Source organism: Emydura macquarii, unplaced genomic scaffold (assembly GCF_026122565.2).
Source record: "Emydura macquarii macquarii isolate MOO-44397 ecotype Brisbane River unplaced genomic scaffold, CSIRO-AGI_Emac_v2 contig_1477, whole genome shotgun sequence".
NCBI lineage: Eukaryota > Metazoa > Chordata > Testudines > Chelidae > Emydura > Emydura macquarii.
This window is the reverse complement of record NW_027131614.1, coordinates 7787482-7811300: the sequence shown is the minus strand read 5'-3', so window position 1 is coordinate 7811300 and position 23819 is coordinate 7787482. Positions and strand designations below refer to the sequence as shown.

At 36.6% G+C, this 23819-nt stretch overlaps 1 protein-coding gene across 2 annotated transcripts in view; it reads left to right on the top strand.

Annotated features, from left to right (window-relative positions):
- HNF4G (hepatocyte nuclear factor 4 gamma) overlaps positions 1-23038 on the top strand; it is a 72581-nt gene extending 49543 nt beyond the window's left edge. Inside the window, exons 1-10 of one of the 2 annotated variants that reach the window (XM_067553590.1) lie at positions 2697-2819; positions 6082-6253; positions 8112-8206; positions 11452-11558; positions 15465-15620; positions 18126-18213; positions 19144-19296; positions 19455-19691; positions 20201-20323; positions 20732-23038. In XM_067553590.1, coding sequence (XP_067409691.1) covers positions 2702-2819; positions 6082-6253; positions 8112-8206; positions 11452-11558; positions 15465-15620; positions 18126-18213; positions 19144-19296; positions 19455-19691; positions 20201-20323; positions 20732-20850 — 1368 coding nt within the window. In that variant the 5' untranslated portion in view covers positions 2697-2701 and the 3' untranslated portion in view covers positions 20851-23038. Of the gene's footprint in view, positions 1-2696; positions 2820-6081; positions 6254-8111; positions 8207-11451; positions 11559-15464; positions 15621-18125; positions 18214-19143; positions 19297-19454; positions 19692-20200; positions 20324-20731 lie in introns of those variants that run through there. The other variant, XM_067553589.1, reaches the window with a different exon arrangement.
- The last annotated feature ends 781 nt before the right edge of the window (positions 23039-23819 follow it).

The following is a 23819-nucleotide window of genomic DNA, read 5'->3' as shown; positions in this document are numbered from 1 at the left end:
TATTACAGAAGTGGGTGGGTGGGGTTCTATGGCCTGTGTTGTGCAGGAGGTCAGACTAGATGATCATAATGGTCCTGTCTGACCTTAAGTCTATGAGCCATGTTGGCTGGGATCCAAACGGGAAGATTCATGAATTCCAAGGCCAGAAGGGACCATTGTGATCCTCTAATCTGACCTCCTGCACAACACAGGCCATAGAACTTCCCCAAAATAATTCCTAGAGCAGATCTTTTAGAAAAACTTCCAATCTTGATTTAAAATTGCTGGTGATGGAGAATCTACCACAACCCTTGGTAAATTATTCCAGTCGTTAATAGCCCTGACTGTTAAAAATGTATGCCTTATTTCTAGGTTGAATATTCTGCCGGGGTAACAAAAAATCCAACTGTAAGTCCAAATAAACATCTAAGCAAATAATTCTTCTCTTCATATTCGGCTACACTGAAGTTCTCTGCTTCTTGGCTCCTCCTCCTGGGCTCTGTAGAGCATTACCCTCTGCTGCTTCCTCCCAGCAGGGTTCTCCCATGACTTCCCCCTCTCTGGGGACGTTGGCAGCTTTCCTCAGGGATCTCCTTGTTCTGTACAAGCCTCTTTTAGGGCACTCCCCCTTAGGAGCCCAAAGCTCCCTGTAGGTCTCGTCAAGAGAGCTCCCCTTGCTCCTCTTTCCTGGGTCTCCTCCCTTAGACTGAGTTCCCAGTTTTGTTTAAGAAGTCTCCCTGATTTCCCACAGCTGGGGCATCATTATAATTTTCTCCATCACGCTTATCGGGGGATAACTCTCTGATGGCAGCCAAAGCTGAACCTGACTTGCCTTAAAAGGCCAACCAGCCTGTGATAGATCCTGTGTAACCAGTAATTGGATGTAGCTCATTAAACACATGCTAGTTCATAGAATCATAGAATATTAGAGTTGGAAGGGACCTCAGCTCAAAGCAGGACTAACCTCAGCTATATCATCCCAGCCAGGGCTTTGTCAAGCCTCAGCTTAAAAACCTCTAAAGATGGAGATTCCACCACCTCCCTACGTAACCCATTCCAGTGCTTCACCACCCTCCTAGTGAAAAAGTTTTTCCTAATGTCCAACCTAGACCTCCCGCCCTGCAACTTGAGACCATTGCTCCTTGTTCTGTCATCTGCCACCACCGAGAACAGCCTAGCCCCATCTTCCCTGGAACCCCCTTTCAGGTAGTTAAAGGCCGCTATCAAATCCCCCCTCATTCTTCTCTTTTGCAGACTAAACAAGCCCAGTTCCCTCAGCCTCTCCTCATAAGTCCTGTGCTCCAGCCCCCTAATCATTTTTGTTGCCCTCCGCTGTACTCTCTCCAACTTGTCCACATCCTTTTTGTAGTGGGGGGCACAAAACTGAACACAATATTCTAAATGCGGCCTCACCAATGCCGAATAGAGGGGAATAATCACTTCCCGTGACCTGCTGGCAATGCCCCTTCTAATGCAGCCCAGTAGGCTATTAGCCTTCTTGGCAACCAGGGCACACTGCTGACTCATATCCAGCTTTTTATCCACTGTTACCCCCAGGTCCTTTTCTGCAGAGCTGCTGCCTAGCTCGTCGGTCCCCAGTCTATAGCTGTGCATGGGATTCTTCCTTCCTAAGTGGAGGACTCTGTACTTTTCTTTGTTGAACCTCATTAGATTTCTTTTGGCCCAATCCTCCAGTTTGTTTAGGTCACTCTGTATCCTATTCCTACCTTCCAGGGTATCTACCACTCCCCCCAGCTTAGTGTCATCCGCAAACTTGCTGAGGGTGCAATCTACCCCATCCTCCGGATCATTAATAAAGATGTTGAACAAAACCGGCCGCAGGACCCACCCCTGGGGAACTCCGCTTGTGACCGGTTGCCAGCTAGACATGGAGCCATTGATCACTACTCCTTGAGCCCTATGCTCTAGCCAGCTCTCTATCCATTTTATAGTCCATTCATCCAACCCATAGTTAGTTTTATCGTTCTCTGCTTGCAGTCTTTAATGCGACTGTATTGTACAAAGAGTGGGTTTCCATAATTAACTCCTTGGTTCCTCATAAATGTAGGGGATCCTGTAAAACAGAATTTAAAAGCAGCTTGTTCATGGACCAAATTCCACTGACCTCCTTCCTCTCTGTAAAGTCTGCATAAAGAGGCTTTAACATAGGGGTTGGGAAGAAGGAATCTTCCCCTTAACATGGTGGCTTGGTTTAACACATCTGTGCAGCCAATTCACTACCACCTGTTCAGGACATTGGCTGTGGTGGGAATTGGGAATGCAGGTATGGAGTCTTCCTACAGGAAGAACCCCAGTGCTTATGCATGTATTTAGGGCCTTCCATGCTCACAGAGGCTGTGTAGCAGGGATCCAGGGAGTTGGCAGAATTTGGCACTATGTTATTAAAATGAACAGAATCATCTGCTGGCTCTCCTTTTCAGTTTACTCAAGAATTCAAGCCAGTATGATTTCTGATAAGACTAGTTTATGGAACATTCTAAGATTATCACAAGAATTGCTTTGGTATACCATAAAAAAAAAAAGATATAGGCAGAATATGGCACGCAGAAGCAGTTTTACAGCTCCTCCCATTGCTGCACATAAATGACACAGTTTACAGTTAACTTGGATTATCAATCACTGATTGCCAGCAAAACAGAGAAGATCTCAGCATACTGCATTTGTACTCTCAAATAGTTTTCTTTTACTATTTTCCCATTCAATGATGAGGCTGTCGGAACCAATATTGGACATAGACATGGCAAACTACAGTGAAGTCTTAGATCCAACATATACTACTTTGGAATTTGAAACTATGCAGATTCTATATAACGGCAATGGTGAGTTCTCATCTGCTCAGTGATGCAAAATCAAGCAATGAATTAACGGGAAAAAGTAAAACTAAGTAATACTGAAAGGTGTTAATTCAATGTTTGATTAATAGAGCATTTGGGGTGGTGTTCAAGGCTACAAATTTGCTTTTTTATACTTTGTCACTAAATCTAAGTTAATAACATGATAACTTTTTATATTAAGGAAAATAAAATACTAGTTATGTATAAAAAAGTAAGTGAACTACACTGTCGTCAGTCAATTAATCAAAGGAAGAAAAGGGAGCTTTCAGCAGTTGTTTTATTTACTATAAAACAAATGAATAACTAGTATTGATAGTTTGGGCATGAAGGTATATTTTATATATAACATTTAAAGTGACAGAACAAAACTATTCAGAGGTTGGGAAATTTTACTGATTATGGAGAAAATGATCTCCTTGCTCTTGCTGTCTAGTTCCAATTGATGGCCTGATATTTTATTTGTATAATATAATCCTGTCTTTCCAGATTATGTATATGTGAACCAGAGAGAGTTTTTAATCACATTGACTCTGTACAGGCTAATGTTTAGCTGGGAGAGGCGCTTGGTATTTGATGAGTGTAACATTTTAACTTAAGTTAGGTTGGAATTGTTTATGATATGGGTTGTTATATGAGTTTTTGTGACATTACATTAAAAATTATTTCCTCAAATATGTATCATGCTGTATTTGACTTTACCATAACTGAATATTCCACTACAAACAGAAAGTAAATTTCAATCTTTGAAAGTGAATGATTTAATTTAAGTAATTTAAAGTTTAGAACTGACATACACTGAGGTTAGGGAAAGTGTATTTAGTGCTAGCTCAACAGTTATTTTTATATACTCTACAAACAACAGCAATGGATCTATAGTTTTAGTTTGTTTTTTAACAGGCAGAACAAATATTTAAGGATTTGTGGGAAGGTTCATTTGTACTTGTATTTTGTTCCATATAACTTCTTTGATGTGAAAATGTTCATTCTGCAATATCTCACAATATACAAAATAGAGTTTATGTGAGCCTGTTTAGGTGTGTCTTGAAACGTTTGTTTTGATTTCTGAAGTTACTTTGCAGCCACACCAGTGAAGAGAAATGTAGATTTAATTTAATTGATTCTGCCCAGAAGAAGAAAAAAGAATGTTTGTTGTGAAAGAAAAATTTCCTCTTCTACTGTCTTAAGTGATTATGAGGCTTTAAAAATGGTTACTTGAACTTTAGATGGTTTTGCCACTGACTTGTTTTGAGAAGGGGGATTTCCTTAGTAATTAGTTATTTTTGCTTAAAATAACTCTGAGGAAAGTTAGGGAAGTTAATATTGGTAATGCAGATGGTTGAATTATTCAATGAAAATGATTAGTTGACAAATTTTCATTTATTTATTTATTTATTAAACGTAGTCTTACTTTGATTGCAGCTCATTTATGAGCTTATCTTAAGTAACTGTAAGAATCAGTCTAAGAGAAGGATGATCTTATGGTTAATGCACTGATGGGGATTCCGGAGATCTGGTTTCAGTTTGAAGTTCTGTTATGTATTTCCTCTGTGATCTTGAGCAAGTGCCTTAATCACAGCTGGTCAGAGAAGCTTCACCAGAAACACATACTGTTGGCATATGCACTTCTGTCATCATTGAAATGCTTCACAAAACTGAGTTGATTTTACTGGAATTTCATTTCAGAAAAGAACCAGAGGGGGAAAATGTTCAGACAATGTTGAAACATCAATATTTTTGGAATAAACATTCCAATTTTTTGGACCATTGGTCTGACCAAGTATAGCCGTTCTTATGTTCTTATGCTATTTGTCATTTTGAAATGACTTCATTTAGATTTTTCAAAATTGTGCATTATTTATTATATTAAAATTTATTGTTTATTATAATGCAAAACCGAAAGTCAAAATTGATATGAACAATTTTGATTTGATCTAAAATAAATGTTTTGATTGGCCAAAAATGGTTTTTAAAAAATTTTTGCTTTTCAGAGAATTTTGAAATTTTTGTTTTTCATTCCAATTCAAAGCAAAGACAGATTCTGAAATCCTGAAATCCTTTGCAAACTATAACTTCCATCCTCCGCACCGTTCCACTCTTAATCTCCTTATGCCTCAATTACCTGTCCATAAAATGAAAATAATAATGCTTCCTTTCTTTTACACTTGGCTATGTGTTTGTTTAGACAGGATCTATATTTTACTAGATGTATGTGCAGTATCTAGCACAGCGGGGTCTCAGTCTCAATTGGAGTCTGTTGATGCTGCCACATTATAAATCATTAATAATAACAATTTGCTAAACAATATTTAGCCTATGGGTTGTTTATAAACAATTCTGTAACTGTTCATGATATATGATTGGATATCTATGTCACATCACAATGTTTCTGCTTCTTGACTAGATGACTGAAAATGTAGACAGGAGAATCTTCTTTTTATATGACTACACACATATACAAAGAACAGCAATTCTGCAAACATTCATCTGAACAAAAACCTTCTCACAAACAAATAGTGAATAAAAGGAGAATGAATGTGGTAAAACCATATATGGCCATTCTGAATTCAAGTGAACATCTTCAAGTTCTCTATTTGTGATATTCAGCTGTCCCAAATTGTTAGTCAAAGTCAGGTGGCACGCCTGCAAAAAATGTCTACGTTAACCTTGCATAAAATTCTTCATGCATAGAAATAACACTATGACAGCCCTCTCCACTAATTTTTTCATTAAATTTAATTCAGAACTTTTTTTTTTTTAACCTATGCCAATAACACCTTAGATTCTTTGCAGGAAAGCAATGATGGTAGCCAACTATTGTCATGTCATATGAATTATTATGGATGTTTTACCAGCTGACTGGAAAATGTTGTTTTGTACCAATGTCCCTCTTAATGATTTCTGTTAGCAAGGATATTTAAATAGTTATACACAAATAGAAAGTTAGGCATTTCACGTACACTTTAACTTTCAAGCCACTTCTGTGAATTGGAAACAGTTTGGACAAAAAGTATTTCTTGTTATGGGCATCATAAATTCTGATAATCAGACATGATGGGTTTGAAAGTGTTCATTAGAATAACAACCTGATACAATTAGACATGCTGTCTTTGTATGATTTTTAAACAGTAAGTGCTAATTAAAAGAGAAAAGGCCAGTTATATCTCCATGTGAATGTAAATTAGTCCTGGTGTTGTATTCGTGTAAGGTTTTAACCATAACTACATATGTTGTTCTTGTCCCTCATCAGACAGTTCTTCAGCAGAACCACTCAGCATGAACACTGCAGACAATGGAGTCAGTGGTCTTTGTGCAATATGTGGAGACCGAGCAACCGGCAAACATTATGGTGCCTCCAGTTGTGACGGGTGCAAGGGCTTCTTTAGACGCAGCATTCGGAAGAGTCATGTCTATAGCTGCAGGTATTTGAAATGTTCAGTTTGGGGAACTTAATTCCTTAAACTAGTGGCAAATCACTTTCAGATCTAATGTATACATTTTCTTTCTTTTTCAAACAGAATAAACATTACAGTGGACAAAACATGATTGTTGGTTTGTTAATGTAAATAGGAAAAAAGTCACTTTCCTACAGATCACTGAAAAGAATTGTCTATACCTAACATACACACCCCTGTCAAAGACAATAAATTAAAAATTAATGTTTACCTGTCTTTCATGGGGAAAATCACACTTATTGTTAAGAATCTATTTGTTACATTTAAATAATATGTAGACAAAGAATAATAAATATCACAAGGTATATAATAACCATTAAGATAATCACATTTAAGTTAAAAACAATGAGAGTTCTGTAGCACTTTAAAGACTAACAAATTTAATTTCATTAGGCACAAGCTTTCGTTAGCTTCAGCCCACTTCCTCAGCTGTATCTGAGGAAGTGAGCTGAAGCTCATGAAAGCTTATGCCTGATGAAATTAAATTTGTTAGTCTTTAAAGTGCTACAGAACTCTCATTGTTTTTGCTGTATACAGACTAACACAGCTACCCCTCTGGAACTCTTCTACATTTAAGATAGTATCCTTTAGAGTCACCTACCTTGATTCTCCACTAGAGGCAGGTTTTATCACTATTGCTTTTTGGTACTGACTGTTTCAGTTACCAGTACCAGGTGAAAGACACCAGGACAGTCCACTCAGATGGATTACATTGGGCTAGATATATCAAAGTCATTTATATAAGCTGAGGAACTGGCTCACCATCTTTGTTTGTGAACATACAGAGAATTTACTAAAAAAAAATGTGTTCATTAGGTTTGTGATAAGCAATATTTTTAAGATTTCTCACTAAACATTTGTTTTTCTGTGATGAAAAGCAGTTTCTAAAAAAGTGCTTAAGACTCATAAACCATGATCTGAAGAATATACAAGAGACAAATTATTTGTAAGGAGCTTTGTGATGCTGGAAATGTTGTTCTACTGTTCCTCTACTCCTACTGTACCTTTCCCTTGTGGTGTGCCAAAATCTGATATAGACTAATAGGGAGACATTCCATGACCTCCACCTGGGTGGTCACGTGCACAGTATGTAGTTGAAATACACCTTCCAGCAGTCTCAATCTTTTGAAATTCTGGGACCAAAAACTCAGTGTTAATTTGCGAATAAGAGCAGCTTGGTTCTTATTCTTCAAATACTGCTTTCCAAGAATCTTTTTTCCTGTGTTGGGGACCATCAGACTCAAAGATATATTTGCTTCCAGGCCCCTCATCATCTTTGAGATCCCTTTTTAGTGATAGTTCCCCACTGTTCTCTTTAAAGGGCTGCGAAATCTTTGCTATCCACTTCCCTCTGGCACTCTCTTTTCTCTCTTTTGCCATCCTTAATAAGGCTGCCTAGAACCCCTCTCTAGGGTATAGAGATCTCTACTATTCTTACTATCCTATCTTATATCTTATCATCTGGTCCATGCCCTTTTTACCCACATCTTGTATCCTAAGGCTTCTGGCATAAATTATGGGGTTTTTAAAATTTAAACCAAATATTGACTATTAAATACCATTATTTATAAGCTTATGCCCAGGCACAAAATATTTGCTGTGATGATGAAAAAACTAATGATATCTTGCCCATTACAAGAAATTATTTTTGCCAGATGAACAGGTGGAAAACATTTTTCAAGGCTGAACTAAAGAAAAAAGATTGGTGAAGTCTGATAGTTTTAGACATTGTTTTGACAGCCCACATTAATTGTTCTCCCTCTTGCTAATCAGGGCTGTGTTTTATTAATGCTCTAATATATTTACCCTTTCTTGTCTCCGATAGATTCAACCGACAATGTATTGTTGACAAGGACAAGAGGAATCAATGCAGATACTGTCGTTTAAAAAAGTGTTTTCGAGCAGGAATGAAAAAAGAAGGTAATAGATTGATTTATTACTTGACATACAAAGAAAAATAAACACTTAATCTGAATGAGTGTTAAAACTTAGCATGAAACTAAAAGAATGTAACATTAGAATAACTCAATGAATAGTTCATTATAGTGCCTTCACAAAGGAAAAGTGATTTTACTTTTATATACTTCATTTAATATTTGAAATTAATAAGTGCCTATAGTATTTTGTGCCTGTAGTAAATTTACAGGTTCAAACTGAGTTTGCAGCTTGAATTTATCTCCGTAGCATATGAATCCTGCCTCCAAGTCCCAACACTTCAGATGCTGTGAAAATCTGAATTCAGACCTGAATTTGGAACCTATAAATTCAGGAATGTTCAGATTTGGAATTTTGGCTCTACTTGTTATAGAGATATGAAATTTGTGTCCAGGGTTTTGGAGTGACTATCTCTAGTAATCATTTTCAGTGTTAATCTGCTAACTCCTTTTAGTTTAAAGGTTGAGGATGCATAAATCAGAAAAAGGCATGTGTGCGTATGAGTGAAGTCATCTGGTTTTGAATTAATTAAGGTGACAACAAATTTTTGCAATTATTAAAGACACATCCCTGGCTATTGAATAAGAGATAAAATGTTGCTGCACATTTTCACATTACTTTTTTACATTTCAAAGTTGGTTGCTTCTTCTTGCTCATATAAGTCATGTGATATTAATTATGGGTTCTGAGTCCACCCAGTGTGGTCCAGGGGTTGACAGAAGCTCTTTGTGACTCATTTTCTCAGGTGGGTTGGCAGCATTTTCTGTGCTTTTACTGAGTCAGCCAGATAATAAAGTACTGGCAGCAGCAGCAGCAGCAGCGAGTAGTTCTGAGCTACTCTCCTGTGTAGTGGGAGTGTAGGATTGTCCCTAACAGATAATCCAGGATCTGATGGGGTATAGTGACCCCATGTGGCAGTCTCCAAGATGGAGAGGTGAATAGTGAGGGTAGCTGGCCACTGCAAGAAGACAATACTAGCAAGGAAAACATACTAGTTTGGAGTGCCATGGGAGAGCCTATCTCAGGTCATGTTTGTGGAGGGATCATCATGTGGGGACAAAAGAATACATGGCTTGCTTGGGATTCTCTGCATGTTCAAATAAGCATCTAAAAATGGAGCCTTTTGTGGTTCCCACATTACAAGACTTTTTTTGTTGTGGTGAAACTGTTTTACAGCCTGTTTTTTTAGCCATCATTAGGCCAGTTTACAGTATGACTCTACGTAACTTACGTAACGTAGAGAAGTAGGTTTACAGTGTGCTTCTGCAAGTAGCTTATTAGGGTAAGACTGGCTTATTTATAAGACTGTGGTCTTATATGTACTTTGGCTTTGCTAATGGTAAGATTAGGGGGGGATTAAAATGTATTTTCTTCTTGCAGTCATATGGCCAAATTCTGCTCTAAATTACACTCATAAATCTAAAATAACTCCATTAAATCTGTGGAGTTGCTCTGCATTTACACTGGTATAATGGAGCAGAACTTGGCCTCTAGCATTCAGACCATTAAAATCAGTAATGCTTTGAAAACACTGCAGGATCCTTGTAAGAAAAATGTTGAATTATCTGTGTGGAATTATATGTGTGGAAAACCCAGAGCCAGTCGGCAGTAGGCAGGGTACTCCAAAGGAACCAGCCTGGGATGGCTGAGTGCTCTATACTGGAGTGAGGAAAGATTCAAAGGTAACTTAGAAAGGGGCTGAGAACAGGGCCCAGAGAATAGGCTAAAGAGAAGCCCTGAAGAGCAGAGGAACCTTTTTGGTTTGTCTAGGACATTTTACTATGGACTTTTGCAACTTTGAAGGGGTTATATTTATTTGTGACTTAGCTGGAGAGCCAAACCTCCAACACAGACTGGTGTGGGGACACCTGAGGAGACCTACCTTGGGGAAGGAAACTGAGGCAGGGAGTTCTGGCATTGCTATGGTCAGCTAACAGGCGGCATGCCAAAAATCTAACTTTCATATGTGACAATCGGGAAGGATAACAGTGTCTTGCATCTTCTGGTTCCATTCAGTGTTGATATTATTTTAATTAATTTTGTATTTAGGACCCTACTTTTAGAGATACTAAGTGAATGGGCTATGTGTTTCTCCAATTAAAAAGAAATGTCATATTTCTTGTTTCATTTAGCACTTAGGGCTTATCACTGCATGACATTTCTTATTATGACATTAATAAGAGGCCCATCAGTAAATGTCCTTGGCAAAAAAACTAGTGTACCTCTGGAATAAAGTACGTTAATTCTTTATATAAACTACAGGATACTGTGCAATGTAGGGAGAGAATATTTTACTGAAGCCCTTCATGCTGTGACTGAACCAATGTAATGCAGATTTTCCCCCTCAAAACAACAAACACATCATGGGAAATAAAACTGCTGTTCTTAAAAGATGATGAGATTCCTTGTGCAATAAAGAAAGATGTTGCTCAGCACAGTTCTTGTTCTCTTCTTGGTTATCCTTGGACATGATCGAGGCTTTAAGAAATCTGATTGATAGTTTTATTTATCCTTTTCCTTCCTGAATTAAAAAGTAAGCCCTCGTTACTTAATAAGCCCTGTCTGTGCTCATTAAGGTTCCTCATCCAATGCCCTTTATGCCATCTTTCCTGGGCCTCATGAGACAAAACCCACCTGCTTAGAATTTTTTTGCTTAGTTAATGTTCTATAAACTGGCAGGAATTGAACGTCCTTGAGGAGGAGCCCAATATTACAGGCTCAAAATTACCTTACAAATGGATTAAGTTCATTATTCATTCTTGTTTCAGTGTTTCTCACAGGAAAGCATGAGCAGAGGTACCAGAATTTCTATAGCTCAAGACATCCTGGCAGTGATTGTTCTGTACCCCTTGACCTAACTCAACAGAACTGGGTTCTCTATATCATCAGACTTCATTAATTAAGGAGGGAGGAGAGACAAGCCAATCAAATTGCAGACTGTTGTTCAGTTCAAAGCAGAAAGTATGCAAATCTACTGTAATAAAGCCAATCATAAAAATGCTGTGTCTAACAACAATTAGAAATGAATAATTTTAGTGTTAGCAGTATTACATGAATAAGAAAGGTACAAATCTCTTGTTATCCTTTCTCATGACTCTCTCAGAGCTGAAACTTCAAGGTCCTCCCTGGATGTCATACCTTGTGATTCATGTCGTTATATAACAACCCTCTGAAATTATGTTCAACAACACTGCCTACAAGCAAATAATGACATGATTATTCTTTTCTAGCTGTACAAAATGAACGGGACAGGATAAGTACAAGAAGGAGCACATTTGACGGCAGCAACATTCCCTCTATTAACACATTGTCACAAGCTGAGGCGCTTTCTCGGCAGGTATAGTGATCCACCATGAAGTTACTTAACACCCTTTTTAGTTTTTTTTTTATAGTTAAATATTTCCTACTTCTCATTGTATAAAGCACATTTATTGAGACTACAAATGTTCTATCTGCTTCCAAAAATGCATCCCACTGCTTCTTTCTAATGTAAAAATCAATAATAAAGAACATCTATTTTTGATGGCAAAGCCGGTAAAGAAGGTCACTTAAGAAAATTCATGTTAGGTACAATATGTCCTAGTTTTCTTCCTTAATATTGCTTTACGATCCCCTTACTTTCAAATGAAGTACTGTCTCAAGCAGTTAGTGGCATCTATCTGGTCCTTGAGGCTGGGATTTTCAGTAGAGCTTAAGGGAGATAAATGTCTGACATCCAATAAATGTCAATGGGTGCCTAACTCCCTTAGTTAGGCTCCTTTGAAAATCCCAGTCTTAACGTTAGGATTTTATAAACCCTAATAATGTTAACAAAAGGGATCCAAATGCTGAACCTATTCACATTCTGCTTTTGAACTCTCTTTGTCTGATATGAACTTCATTTTCCTCTGGTTTCTTTTTTATCTAATCAGTTGCTGAGTAGAACAGTATCCATGGCTTTCCTGGAACTCAGATACATCATCATAATCGATTTCACACTCACTTACCTCTTAGTAACTTACTTGGAATGTAACTGCTGCCATCTTCATTTCATTTCTTTTCATGATTTCATGCTGGTTCTTTTATACTGAGTGATACATCCCCAAAAGTTTTGTAATCATCTCCTTTTCTGTGATGGAACTGTCTCTAAGAAACACACATAAGCTGTAAAATGTCTTGGATCCTTCGTTTTTTTCTCACTTAAATGAGAGAAAGAGATTAGCTACTTAATGCCACGAGGCTGGTACTAACAGGCCACTTTGTACTTCAGCTGTAGAGTCAATGAAGAAGCCTCTCAAAAGTATTTGCATTTCATAGAATCATAGAGATGGAAGGGACCTCAGGAGGTCATCTAGTCCAACCCCCTGCTCAAAGCAGGACCAACCTCAGCTAAATAATCCCAGCGAAGGTTTTGTCAAGCCTCCCTTATTAGTTTTTAGAATGGTAGGCTTTAAGTAACTTTTATCCAGACTTGAGGCCTTATCATTTTCATATTGTACAAATTAATTCATATTTCATATTTCAAACTCAATTTTACAAATAATAAAATAATATTTCACCTCAAGCTCTAGTTCAGAGGCCGCAGTGATGGGCCCTTTAAAAATACATAGGCAGATAAACAAGTAAACAAAGATAAATATTTAAGGATAATGCCCATCTCATTCTTTGGTAGATGCTGACTGAACAGTTACAGATAGGCTTGAAGCAGCTATCTAAACAACCCCATACACCGGGTTCTCATTTTGATTTAACCCAAATCTCATGGGTGCTCTGTCTCCAAAATGTCCTGAACAAAAGCCCTAAATCCAAATACCCTTTGCTTTGGAAAGTTTGGATCCAAACTTTCCAGCTCATGCCCATCTCTATCTGTGACAGATTTCCAATTATATCAATTTAATTAATGGGTAACTTTCTGTTTGGGCTAAATTTTAGCTGTCATCCTAGCTTCTCAACTACCCAGTATTTTAAGAACTTGACAGAGGAGTTACTGGGTGAAATCCCCTGGCCTGTGTTACGCAAGAGATCAGACTAGATGATCAGAATGTTCCATTCTGACCTTATAATCTACAAATAAGCTGTTTTCCTTAGTAACTCTTTGAACTTGTCTGCATCATTGTGGAAAGGACATGCCAGGACCAGGTAGGAGTGAGGTTGAGTAGCATCCATCTTCCTCAAACTGTCAGGGACACAGTACCACAAGATAATGCTCACCTTGTCAGCATGATTTTCCATTTTTAGCATATCATTTAGAAAGACATCCAGTCTTGGAGAGTGATGGAGAATGTACCATGTCCCTAAATAAGTAATTTTGATGGTTAGTTATCCTCACTTAAAAATTTGTCCCTTATTTCTAGTCTGAATTTTCTAGCTTCAGCCTCTAACCATTGGGTCTTGTTATGCCTTTTTCTGCTAGATTAAAGAATCATCTTCTGCTGGAAGTCTCTTCCTCATTTATGCATTTGTAGACTGTGATTAAAACACCTCTTAACCTTCTCTTGGACAAACAAAATAGATTTAATTTCTTAAATCTCTCATTATAAAGCTGGTTTTCCAGACTTTGAAACCTTCTTGTGGCTCTTTTCTGAACCCTTGCCAATTTTTCAACATTCTTTTTGAAGCGAGGACGCCAGAACTAGACTCAGTATTCCAGCAATGATCTCACTAAGGCCATATACAGAGGTTACACTACTTTCCTACTCTGAATTGATATTCCACCAATAATGCATCCAAGGATTGTAGTCACCCTCTTAGCTACAGCATCAGACTGGGAGCGCATAGGCAGTTGGTTATCTATAGGCTTGACAGAATTCATTTTTTCAAAATAATTGTAATGGAATATTGATGTTTACTTCCAGCGTTCTTTACATTTTTATTGATTTACAGTTGAAGGAAATTATGGAGGGAGTCAGATATTAGGGGGTTCTTACAATAATTATTTAATGATAATAGATATTGAGGTTCAAAATGTTAAAGCTTTATAACTGTTAAAACACAAATGGTAAACATGACATGTCAAAATATACAAAGTAAATATCCTTAAATCAAACCCTAATAAGTTCTCAAGCAGATTTTTTCTTATGTTGTCTGTCTGTACATTCTGATTATTATTGATAGAAATATTTTTCATTGGTTTGTGTATGTACGGTGAAATCAAAGTTTACCAAAATTAACATATAAAATCTATTCCTTATAACTTTAGTTATCTGTCACGACACCTTAGTCATTTTGAGGTTTACTATATTTCAGGATACAAAGTTCTGTGGAAGCACCGAGCCTTAGCTCATAAACCCAACTCCTGGTGAGCTCTGCAATAGAGTGGGATTTCACCATGGGATTTTGGTAGTTAGAGACCCAAATCCTTTACTCCCTCCTTGATAGTCAAATCAGACTGCCCCTAACCTCCAAAAAGGGAGAGTAGCAGGAGACTCTGTGGTTTGAAACTTAGTTGTCTGGTTCTTGTACAGGTTTTTCTAGCATGATGGATGACATCGGTCTAAATTAAAAGTTTTTCCTAGTTTCAGCCCTACTTTTGTCTTCAGTTAGATTGTCTGTGTTGCTTAATAGCAAGTTTAGTATTCTTCCTTTCCTTAGAAAGTCATTAAAGATTTCACAATTTGACTCAGCAATTATACAAAAGCTCTCCAGTACCAGGCCCAGAAAAATGTCTCTCTCTGTGTTTCACAGAATACTGTGCACTGCAGGTGGCCATATATACACTCCTATTAGTACATTTTCCGAAAAATCCCCAGCTTCAATCCATCCTAGTTCTCATCATTACAAATCTTTCTCCTTTAGGCATTTAAAAATCCTATTTCATCTTCTAGAGTTAATGATACTTATCTTTTCACTGCAAATACATACTTTTTATCTTTGTGTGCCTATGACTTTATTACGTTCCCTTCCCAGCCCTTTCTTTTTAAAGTGAGGTAATGTCAACCATTTTAAAGGCAAAAAAATAAATTAATTAAAAACGTTACAAATAATGTTCATCTCTTGGAATGAGAAGTTCTTGTAAAAAGATAATAATAAAAATCCCACTATCATAGTAAAGTATACCATATTAGTAACAATGAGGGACAAAAGTTCATCATTTACATGCATGTTGATCCTCTCTGTATTGTCAGGGAGTTTTCCAATAATGTGCATGATTGCTTCTGTGTGTTTTGCTTAAATATACTTCTAGCCAGTGGAAGCATAATAACAAATATGGAATATTAACATGGTGTATTGGTTTTTTGTTGTTGTTGTTGTTCAATGTGGCTAGATCCCTGTATCGAGTCCTGGTGCTAGTACTGACATAAATGTTAAGAAGATTGCCAGTATTAGTGATGTCTGTGAATCTATGAAGCAGCAGCTCTTGGTCCTTGTGGAGTGGGCTAAATATATTCCAGCCTTCTGTGAACTACCTTTGGATGATCAGGTATAACACAAACAAACTGGAGAACTATGATTTTTCTCCTGCTGTTATAGTCATGTAGAAATATTGTGTAGCAATTCGTTTCTGCCCTGCATGCTAAATAAAAGCTTTGAAAGGATATCTTCACATATCACACGAAAAGAGAGTAGAGGTTGAATTGTGCTTCATGTGTTGGAAAAAAGGTGCAAATCCTCAAAATGGAAATTTCAGAAACAATATTTTGCAACTTTCATATTCTGTTGGAACCAGAAACTTTAAAGGCATGCCAAAATTAATCATAACAGTTGAAAAATTCCATCCAAATTCCTTCAAACCTTTCAGAACATTTGGTTCAATTCATCTATCACTGTTGTGAAAGTTGAGATGGCTTGTTATTTAATTTGAACCAGGTTCCTTATCTTTGCAAGAAATATAACAGTCTTGAGCAGAAATCAAACCTATATTGATGCCAACACATAGAAAATAATTTGCTGTTGAAGAAATAATAAAAGATCAAAAATTGCATTTATAATGTGCTCATGTAAATTTTATTCTAAACTGTGCTTATGTTCTCTTTAGGGACAAAATATCACCTTGGTACCATGCCAGATATCTGCTAGCTTTGAGTGAGATGCCTAAAGTGAATTCAAAACTCAGGTCTTCATGTTGTAATAGACGTTACTGTCACCAAGCAGCTGGTTGGGAAGTTAACTCACTGCTAGGAGTGTCCTGATTTTGGTCTTTTAAACTGTAGTTCTACTTTGAAAATGACTATAAAAAGTCATTGTTGAATTCCTCTTTACTGTCTCTTCAATGTTAAACATTCTCTGTTTGTAGTAAAAAGACGTGAGGGGGTTCGCTCAGCACTGCAAACTCAGCCTTGTATCTGAGAGTGAAGCTGGGGTCATTCCTCCTCTTGCATCTTTTCAGTAATAAAAGTGCTGCAGGCCAAAGCATGCCCTTTCAAGTTATTGCTTTGGTGACACCTGTGCAGACACTGGTTTTGCACAAATGTAACAAGCTGGAATTAGTAAACCATTTCGTTGAGACTATAGAAGGAGGAATGGAATCAAATCAGCCCCAGTTGTATTGGCATTGTAGGGGCCACAGAAGCAAGAAGCAATGAAGCTTGCTCTCATCAACTAAGCTGATATGATGGAACAGGAAAAAGAACAGACCTGCTGGCTAAGAGCATGCCAACTTTACACTTTTCAGAATATAAGCACACTTTAGAGAGTCGTTAGCTAATAATTTTATGATCAAAATTTGACCTAGAATACTTAGAATATAAAGTGAGAAATATTCCTCAAACTCCAAGGAAACACTTTGTTACTAAGATGATAAAACCGATGGTTACTACTTTTGTATGATAACCTCTTGGTAATTGGCTACGAGCATTTACTTATCAAATAACCTTCCCCATTTTGTACATATTCTTCCTGACCTCTGAGTCAACCTGGTTTACAAACAACAAGGTAAACAAAAAGATGTGTTAGCTCTATTAATGCTGGGATTCTGAAAACTTTCTAATTTAGTTGCTCAGTTCCTTTAACTGGCTTTGAGAATTCCAGCATAAAAATCACTAGTGAAAAATTCATGTTTGCACAATGGAAACCAACAAAATCCTCAGGAAATTAGATTTCATTGCCAAGCTTCTAAGCTTATGAACAATGGAGTGTAAATACAAAATGTGAAATGATAAACCAGTGAGCAAATTGTTTAACCGCTTTCCTGGCATGAATCAGGTTTCTTTTTTATTAATAAGCATAAAGAGATCTTGTTCTATATAGTTTGCAAGGATATCATTATCTGTATTTTCATAGTGAAATAGGCCTGTTTGTACACCTCTGTTATGCTTACCTGCATTTTATTTTCAATTATGTACATGGTGGATTTTTTTTTTATTTCATTTATCAGAAGGGAGGTATTTTTAGCAAAATTAGTTGAATTACCCAGTTACTCACTGTCCTCTGAATGCTAGTAGGTGGGCCTGGTATGGCACTGGGAAAATTGTTCTAAGCCAAAAATAAAAAACATGTCCATGTGGGGGACAGAGCCATCTCGAGTGCCTTTATGTTTTCTTGGATCAGGCTGAGCAAAACACTGTACTGGATATTACAAAATTCACCATAATGAGTCATGATAGCCTTCCTGCCACAGGTTCCTTCTATGTTGACTTAAAATCCAAGAACTAGCTTTATGTAAAGGAAGTGGGAACTATGAAGTGCCCATAAATGTATTCAGTGATAAACTATTTGCAAAATCATATTGTGTTCAAAATGCAGGTTGTACATATTGCTAACTGATAACAGTGACAAAGTTACACAGTTTAACTCAACTACATTGAAATACTAAACTATTGTTATAAAATGGCACCATGTACCTTAAAAATTACTTCTAGTAGACTGAGTGCTATAACTGCAAGCAACAGCACTCTGATGTGTGCTGTAGCTGACTCAGCAGATAGTCACATATTTATTTTGATGTTATAATTCATTACTTTATTTTCTGGGGTTTCCTCTTTTTAAGGTTGCCCTGCTAAGAGCACATGCTGGGGAACACCTGTTGCTTGGAGCAGCAAAACGGTCCATGATGTATAAGGACATTTTACTTTTAGGTAAACATTTATTTTGTTTTAGTTAATAATAACCATGTTGTAGTTCACTAACAACCATGTAATCAGAGCCATCGTTTACCTGGGGCAACTGCCTCAGCACAGGCAGTACAATGAACTCCCCTGACTCTAAACACAGCACTGATAGCATACCTAAACACTGTACTTATGGCACACCTACTATATTATCATATGCCAGCTTTCAGCAAAACAGATGGACAGTCCCTTACAAACTAAAATGGCTGCAGTTCTACTGTCACCATAAACTTAAACTCACATAGGTAATCCTTGCCAAACTGACCTACTTACTTTGGTATCCTATTTGGCACCATTGGCCCATGTCATAACCCACCAGTGGCCTCCATCTGTGCCTGCAACCTATATGGTACTTTGGCCTTCTTGCAAGGAACATCTAGTTGTCCCTGACAGAAGCACCAAATAAATTATGGGAACTTTATATTTTTACAATGAATTAAAATAATTTTAAGGACCACATTTTCAAAGTGGCGTCTTTCTAGCCTCTAAACCAGCACACAGAATTTTCCATAAGAATTATTGCCTGTTCCAAATCTAATGCATCAAAATGGATTGGTGGGCCCAAAATGTACAGTTAGATGGTTAATTGGATAGCTCCTCAGTTTGTGCATACAAATAGGCCTCGATCCTGTAGACTCAGTAATCAGTAACTTTACACATAAGGGAATACTTATATGCCTAAGTAATTATAGAATCAGGACTGTATTTTGTACATATACTTCCCTTGTAAAGAAACTTAGTTTTGCAGGGAGGGAAGTTACTATATGAAAAATTCAACATGCAAAAATCTAACTATGAAAAATTAAAAACAGCTTTTGAAAGTTTGGTTCACTTGGTTCTATAAATTTAAACCTTTGGGTAACATCAATCCATATGCTGGTGTTTTTTCTCCTCAAGGTAACAATTGCATCATCCATCGCAACAGTTCTGAAGTCGAGATCAGCCGGGTGGCAAACCGGATTCTAGATGAGCTAGTTCGACCGTTCCAGGAAATTCAGATAGATGACAATGAGTATGCTTGCTTGAAAGCAATTGTGTTTTTTGATCCAGGTACATTTTCCAAAAGGTCTTTCAGAGTTACTGTATGAATACGCTGAAATTCACCCTTGGTGATGTAACATTTCATTAACATTTTATATATTTGAACAAAGAATTTTTCACTACAAGAATATGCTTTGACTTGAAGTATTTTTTTTTCATTTTTCAAGATGCAAAGGGATTGAGTGACCCATTAAAGATTAAGAACATGCGGTTCCAAGTCCAGATCAGTTTAGAGGATTACATTAATGACCGTCAATATGACTCCAGGGGGAGGTTTGGAGAACTTCTGCTTCTACTGCCTACGCTTCAGAGCATCACTTGGCAAATGATTGAGCAAATACAGTTGGTCAAATTATTTGGAATGGTTAAAATTGACAGTTTGCTTCAGGAAATGTTACTGGGGGGTAAGTGTGTCATTCTTTTTCTATGATATTCCATGTCATGAACTTGTTAAGCACTTTGGAAAAAATACACCCCTCTCCTGTCCCAGGCTGCTCAGTTCTACTCCATGGGACTGGATCAATACCAAGTTGGCCCAGGAATGAGAAAGCATAAAGATAGGTTAAAGTCATGATAGCATGCCTACCCATAATAGCATGTCCCCCCATCTCCAAGATGTACTGTATGCCCTCACCATAGCTGAGTACCCGCTCAGACAATTCCCCAAAGAGACAGATGGGGGAATTCTTATAAATATTGTAAGGATGAAATCCATTGATAATGCAAGCAGTGAAAACACATATCATACTTATTATGGTTGAAGTCTTGTTAAATTGTTTAATGAATACTCAAAAGGCAATTATTCAAATTGCCAATCAAAATATTTGCTCTAAGGAAATGTAATTATTGCTGTGTAAATCACTAGTAGCAACATATTCATTTGAATTGATATGTGCTCTTGTCATTTTTGCAGGTACGTCTAATGATGCCAGTCATCTTCATCATCCAGTACATCCTCATTTAGCTCAGGATCCATTAACTGGCCAAACTATTATCATAAGTTCAATGTCTGCTCCTGTACATACAGAACAGATCTGTAAGCATTTGCATATTACCATTCTATCATACCATCTGACTTTTATGTTTAGTTAACTGGCAAATTTATTAAAATGGTGGCTTGTTAAAAATCATGTACAATTCTTTCATCATAATTTCTGGGATTTAAATAGTCACACACTTAAAAAAAAAAAAGCACACAGAAACAACCTCCTAAGCAATGTATTCTGGTTTGAGTTTAATTTAAAATAAATGACACAGTTTTGATATTAAAATGAGTTACAAATGTTAATTTTTCAAAGTGAACAATATGTGGGGCTTTTGATATTTAAAAATGAATATTTATCTCTAGTGGCTAATGCAGGTACAGTAGTATGTATATCATAAATATGCATTTAGATTGGTCAAGAACCTAATAACACATCACTTCCCCTTAATTCTTTTTCAGCAACCCCAGAAACTCCATTACCTTCCCCTCCGCAAGGCTCTGGACAAGAATACAAAATGTCTACAAACCAGACTACAGTCATTACACAGCAATCAATTTTGAAACAAAAACAATTGTGATAATTTTTGTTTTTGTTTTTTGTTGTTTTTGTTTTGTTTTCTTTTACATGCACTGTATAAATTGTTAGGACATCTGGACATTGGAGACCTCAGGATAGCAAATTAGCCCATCCCTTGACCCAAGAAAGTACAGAGGGCTCGTCTTATAATTGTTCAGTTTCAAAACTCAGAAAACAAGGTACACTATTATGAATGATGAATTTAACGTACATTTGTGGATACTGATAATCTTACAGCATATGTATATTTTGCTAATGCCTTTGGATCATTGAGCTCAACAGGTTCATTTTTATTTCCCATTTGTAGTTGTCATCTTAATATTGTTTATTTTAGATCTGTAAGTAATTCCTTCATTGAAATGTCACTTGGAACTAATTGTGCTTGTTTAGCTATGAATGGTAGAACTTAAAACGTGGGTTAACACAAGCCAAGAGTTCATAAATAATAAAAGAGTAGGTTGTTAAATAAAACAGATGTATTACATTTAGAGAGAAAATGCTTAATGGATAGAAGGGTCTGGTTCATTACAAAAAAAAATCTTAATGTGGGGATACCATGATTTTGAAGTATGACTTTAACACAAGAGTTAAATGTGTTGAATGATAGCTGTCATGTTTAACTATCAGTTCATAATATGGTAATATGGTAAACTGAGAGAACTCGCAATGTGCAGATGTGTGCTAAAAATGAAACATGGATATAGGGAATGACTTTGATCATGCACACACACTGTGTTTGCTCACAGCTGGAATTTGCTATGATGATCTATTTACTGACTCAGGGAGAGAGGTTTTCTTGCTATGCTTTCATTCATGAATTATTGACATCACAAGAAAATTGCTACTTCACACAGTCTGGTTGTTCATAAGAGCAATGATTTTCCCTTTAATGGCAACTTTCTCCCCAAAAGCTGTTAAAAAGTGCCAAATAATGTAGTCTGTTGGGTTATTTTAATGAAATAAAACATTGGAGTCATAGATTCAACAAAGAGATGTGACCTGGTCTAAAATATCTTGGTTTATTATAGCATCATAAGTTCATACAACCATCAGGGAGCAGCTAACTCCCTGACTCTTAAAGTGGTATATGTCAAGTGGTAACCTGTAAGAGGTTTTAATCCTTTTTTGCAAATATAAAGCCACAAAACAATGTAAAACAATTAGAAAAAGTTTGAGTGCTGACTTGTAAACTCAGAATGCTTTAGTGAGAATTCACATAGCACCAACGGTGTGTGTCTTCCTTTAGGGTATCCTGCAGTAGTTGTGTTTGTAGTTAAATCTGTGTACAGTACCTCTTAATGTTCGTCTTTTGCTTTTTAAACAGTGTTTTCCTTTTTATTGGTTATTTTGTATTTTTTACAGATAAGTATATATTACATTGCTCTGCGGAGCAATAATGTCTCCTTTCTCATCCCCTTCATGATATGATTCACTTCTTGATGGTCTTGTCCTACTCCCATTGATGCTAATAGGAGATTTGCTAGTAATTTCAATGGAAGCAGCGTTGTGTCCCTTGTACACGTATGGGACTGAGTCTTTTTTGAAACTATGAGGTAGCATTTAGGAGCTGATAGGTGCTGAGCGCATGCAACTCCCATATAAGTGACAATATCTATCCGTACTCCCATTGAAGTCCATGGCAAAGTCCAGGTTTGGTTCTACTGACTTAAATTCATGACTGCGGTCTCATCCTGTTTGGGTTCATTCTATAATTTTCCCAGGTACACCTTGTAAATGCCTTTATAATTGATGGCAAGCACAGCTTAATGTGTTTGGTTCTTACACTGTATTTTAAACAGAGAATGTAAAATAGAATGTTTCACAGACTGCCAGAATATACTGGATAAAAACATATACTGTAGTATTTTATCTTACTAAAGAATGTTATCTATTTTATACAGTACATTACATTTTTTCAAATAAGGAAAACACTACTGTAATTTATTGGGATATGTTGATTTATTTTATAAATGTAACATTATTTTTGTAAACTTAATTATGGAAAAATCAAAAATGATTAGCTTTGTTAAACCTTAAATTATATTAAAATGAAATTTCCTATATGTCTGAACAGTGGCATCATGTTTGTATGTCGAGCATTCAGGATAAAAAATGGTTGCTGGAAATGTTTCAGATGGACTGTTTTTCATCAATGCTCAATAAACAGATATATAAATGGTGTGTATGTCAGATCTACCCCAATGGTAACTTTTTGACTATTTACATAATTGCATGAAAACACTGATATCATTTTATATTGTTTATCATATAAATAAGTACAAAAAAGTTAACAAATCTGCATCTTCATTAAAATCACATGAGAAATATATGATAGGAACACATTAGCTGCCTCTGCTGTAGCATTGCTACTGTATAGCAATATTTTTCAGTTTTTGGTCCTGACTCAGAAAATCATCCAAGCACATGCTTAGCTTCACCCCTATTGAGGAAAGTATTTAAACCCATGCTTAATTTTAAGTCTGTGCTTAATGTTAAGCATGTAATTAACTGCAGTTGTGGATAGAGATAGTTTCCTGAATCAGGGCCTTTGTAATTCTGTAGATTTAAAATTATTTCAACAGTTTAATTTAGTTGCAGCTTGGTAATACTTGAACATTTAGAAAGAGATTCTTTCTTTCTTTCTTTCTTTCTTTTAAAGATTCCTTGTAGTGTATTTTATCATGTTATCGACATCCGTTCTGCCTTGGGCTGAATGTTCAACTGTTTGTCTCTTTAGAGGTTTGTGTGTGTGTGTGTGTGTGTGTGTGTGTTGACTAATGTTAGATTATTGATGTAGAAGATTTTCAGGCCCTTTGAGCAACCTGTGTTTGCAATTAATGATTCCTGTTTAGGAATCTCTGTGCCCTTTGCTGTAATGCTGAATTGGATGAGAGGAGGAGGTAATTTGGAGAAATAAGAGAGATTTTCTCCCTTTTTATACAGCTAAAAACACTACTATATGGACTCATC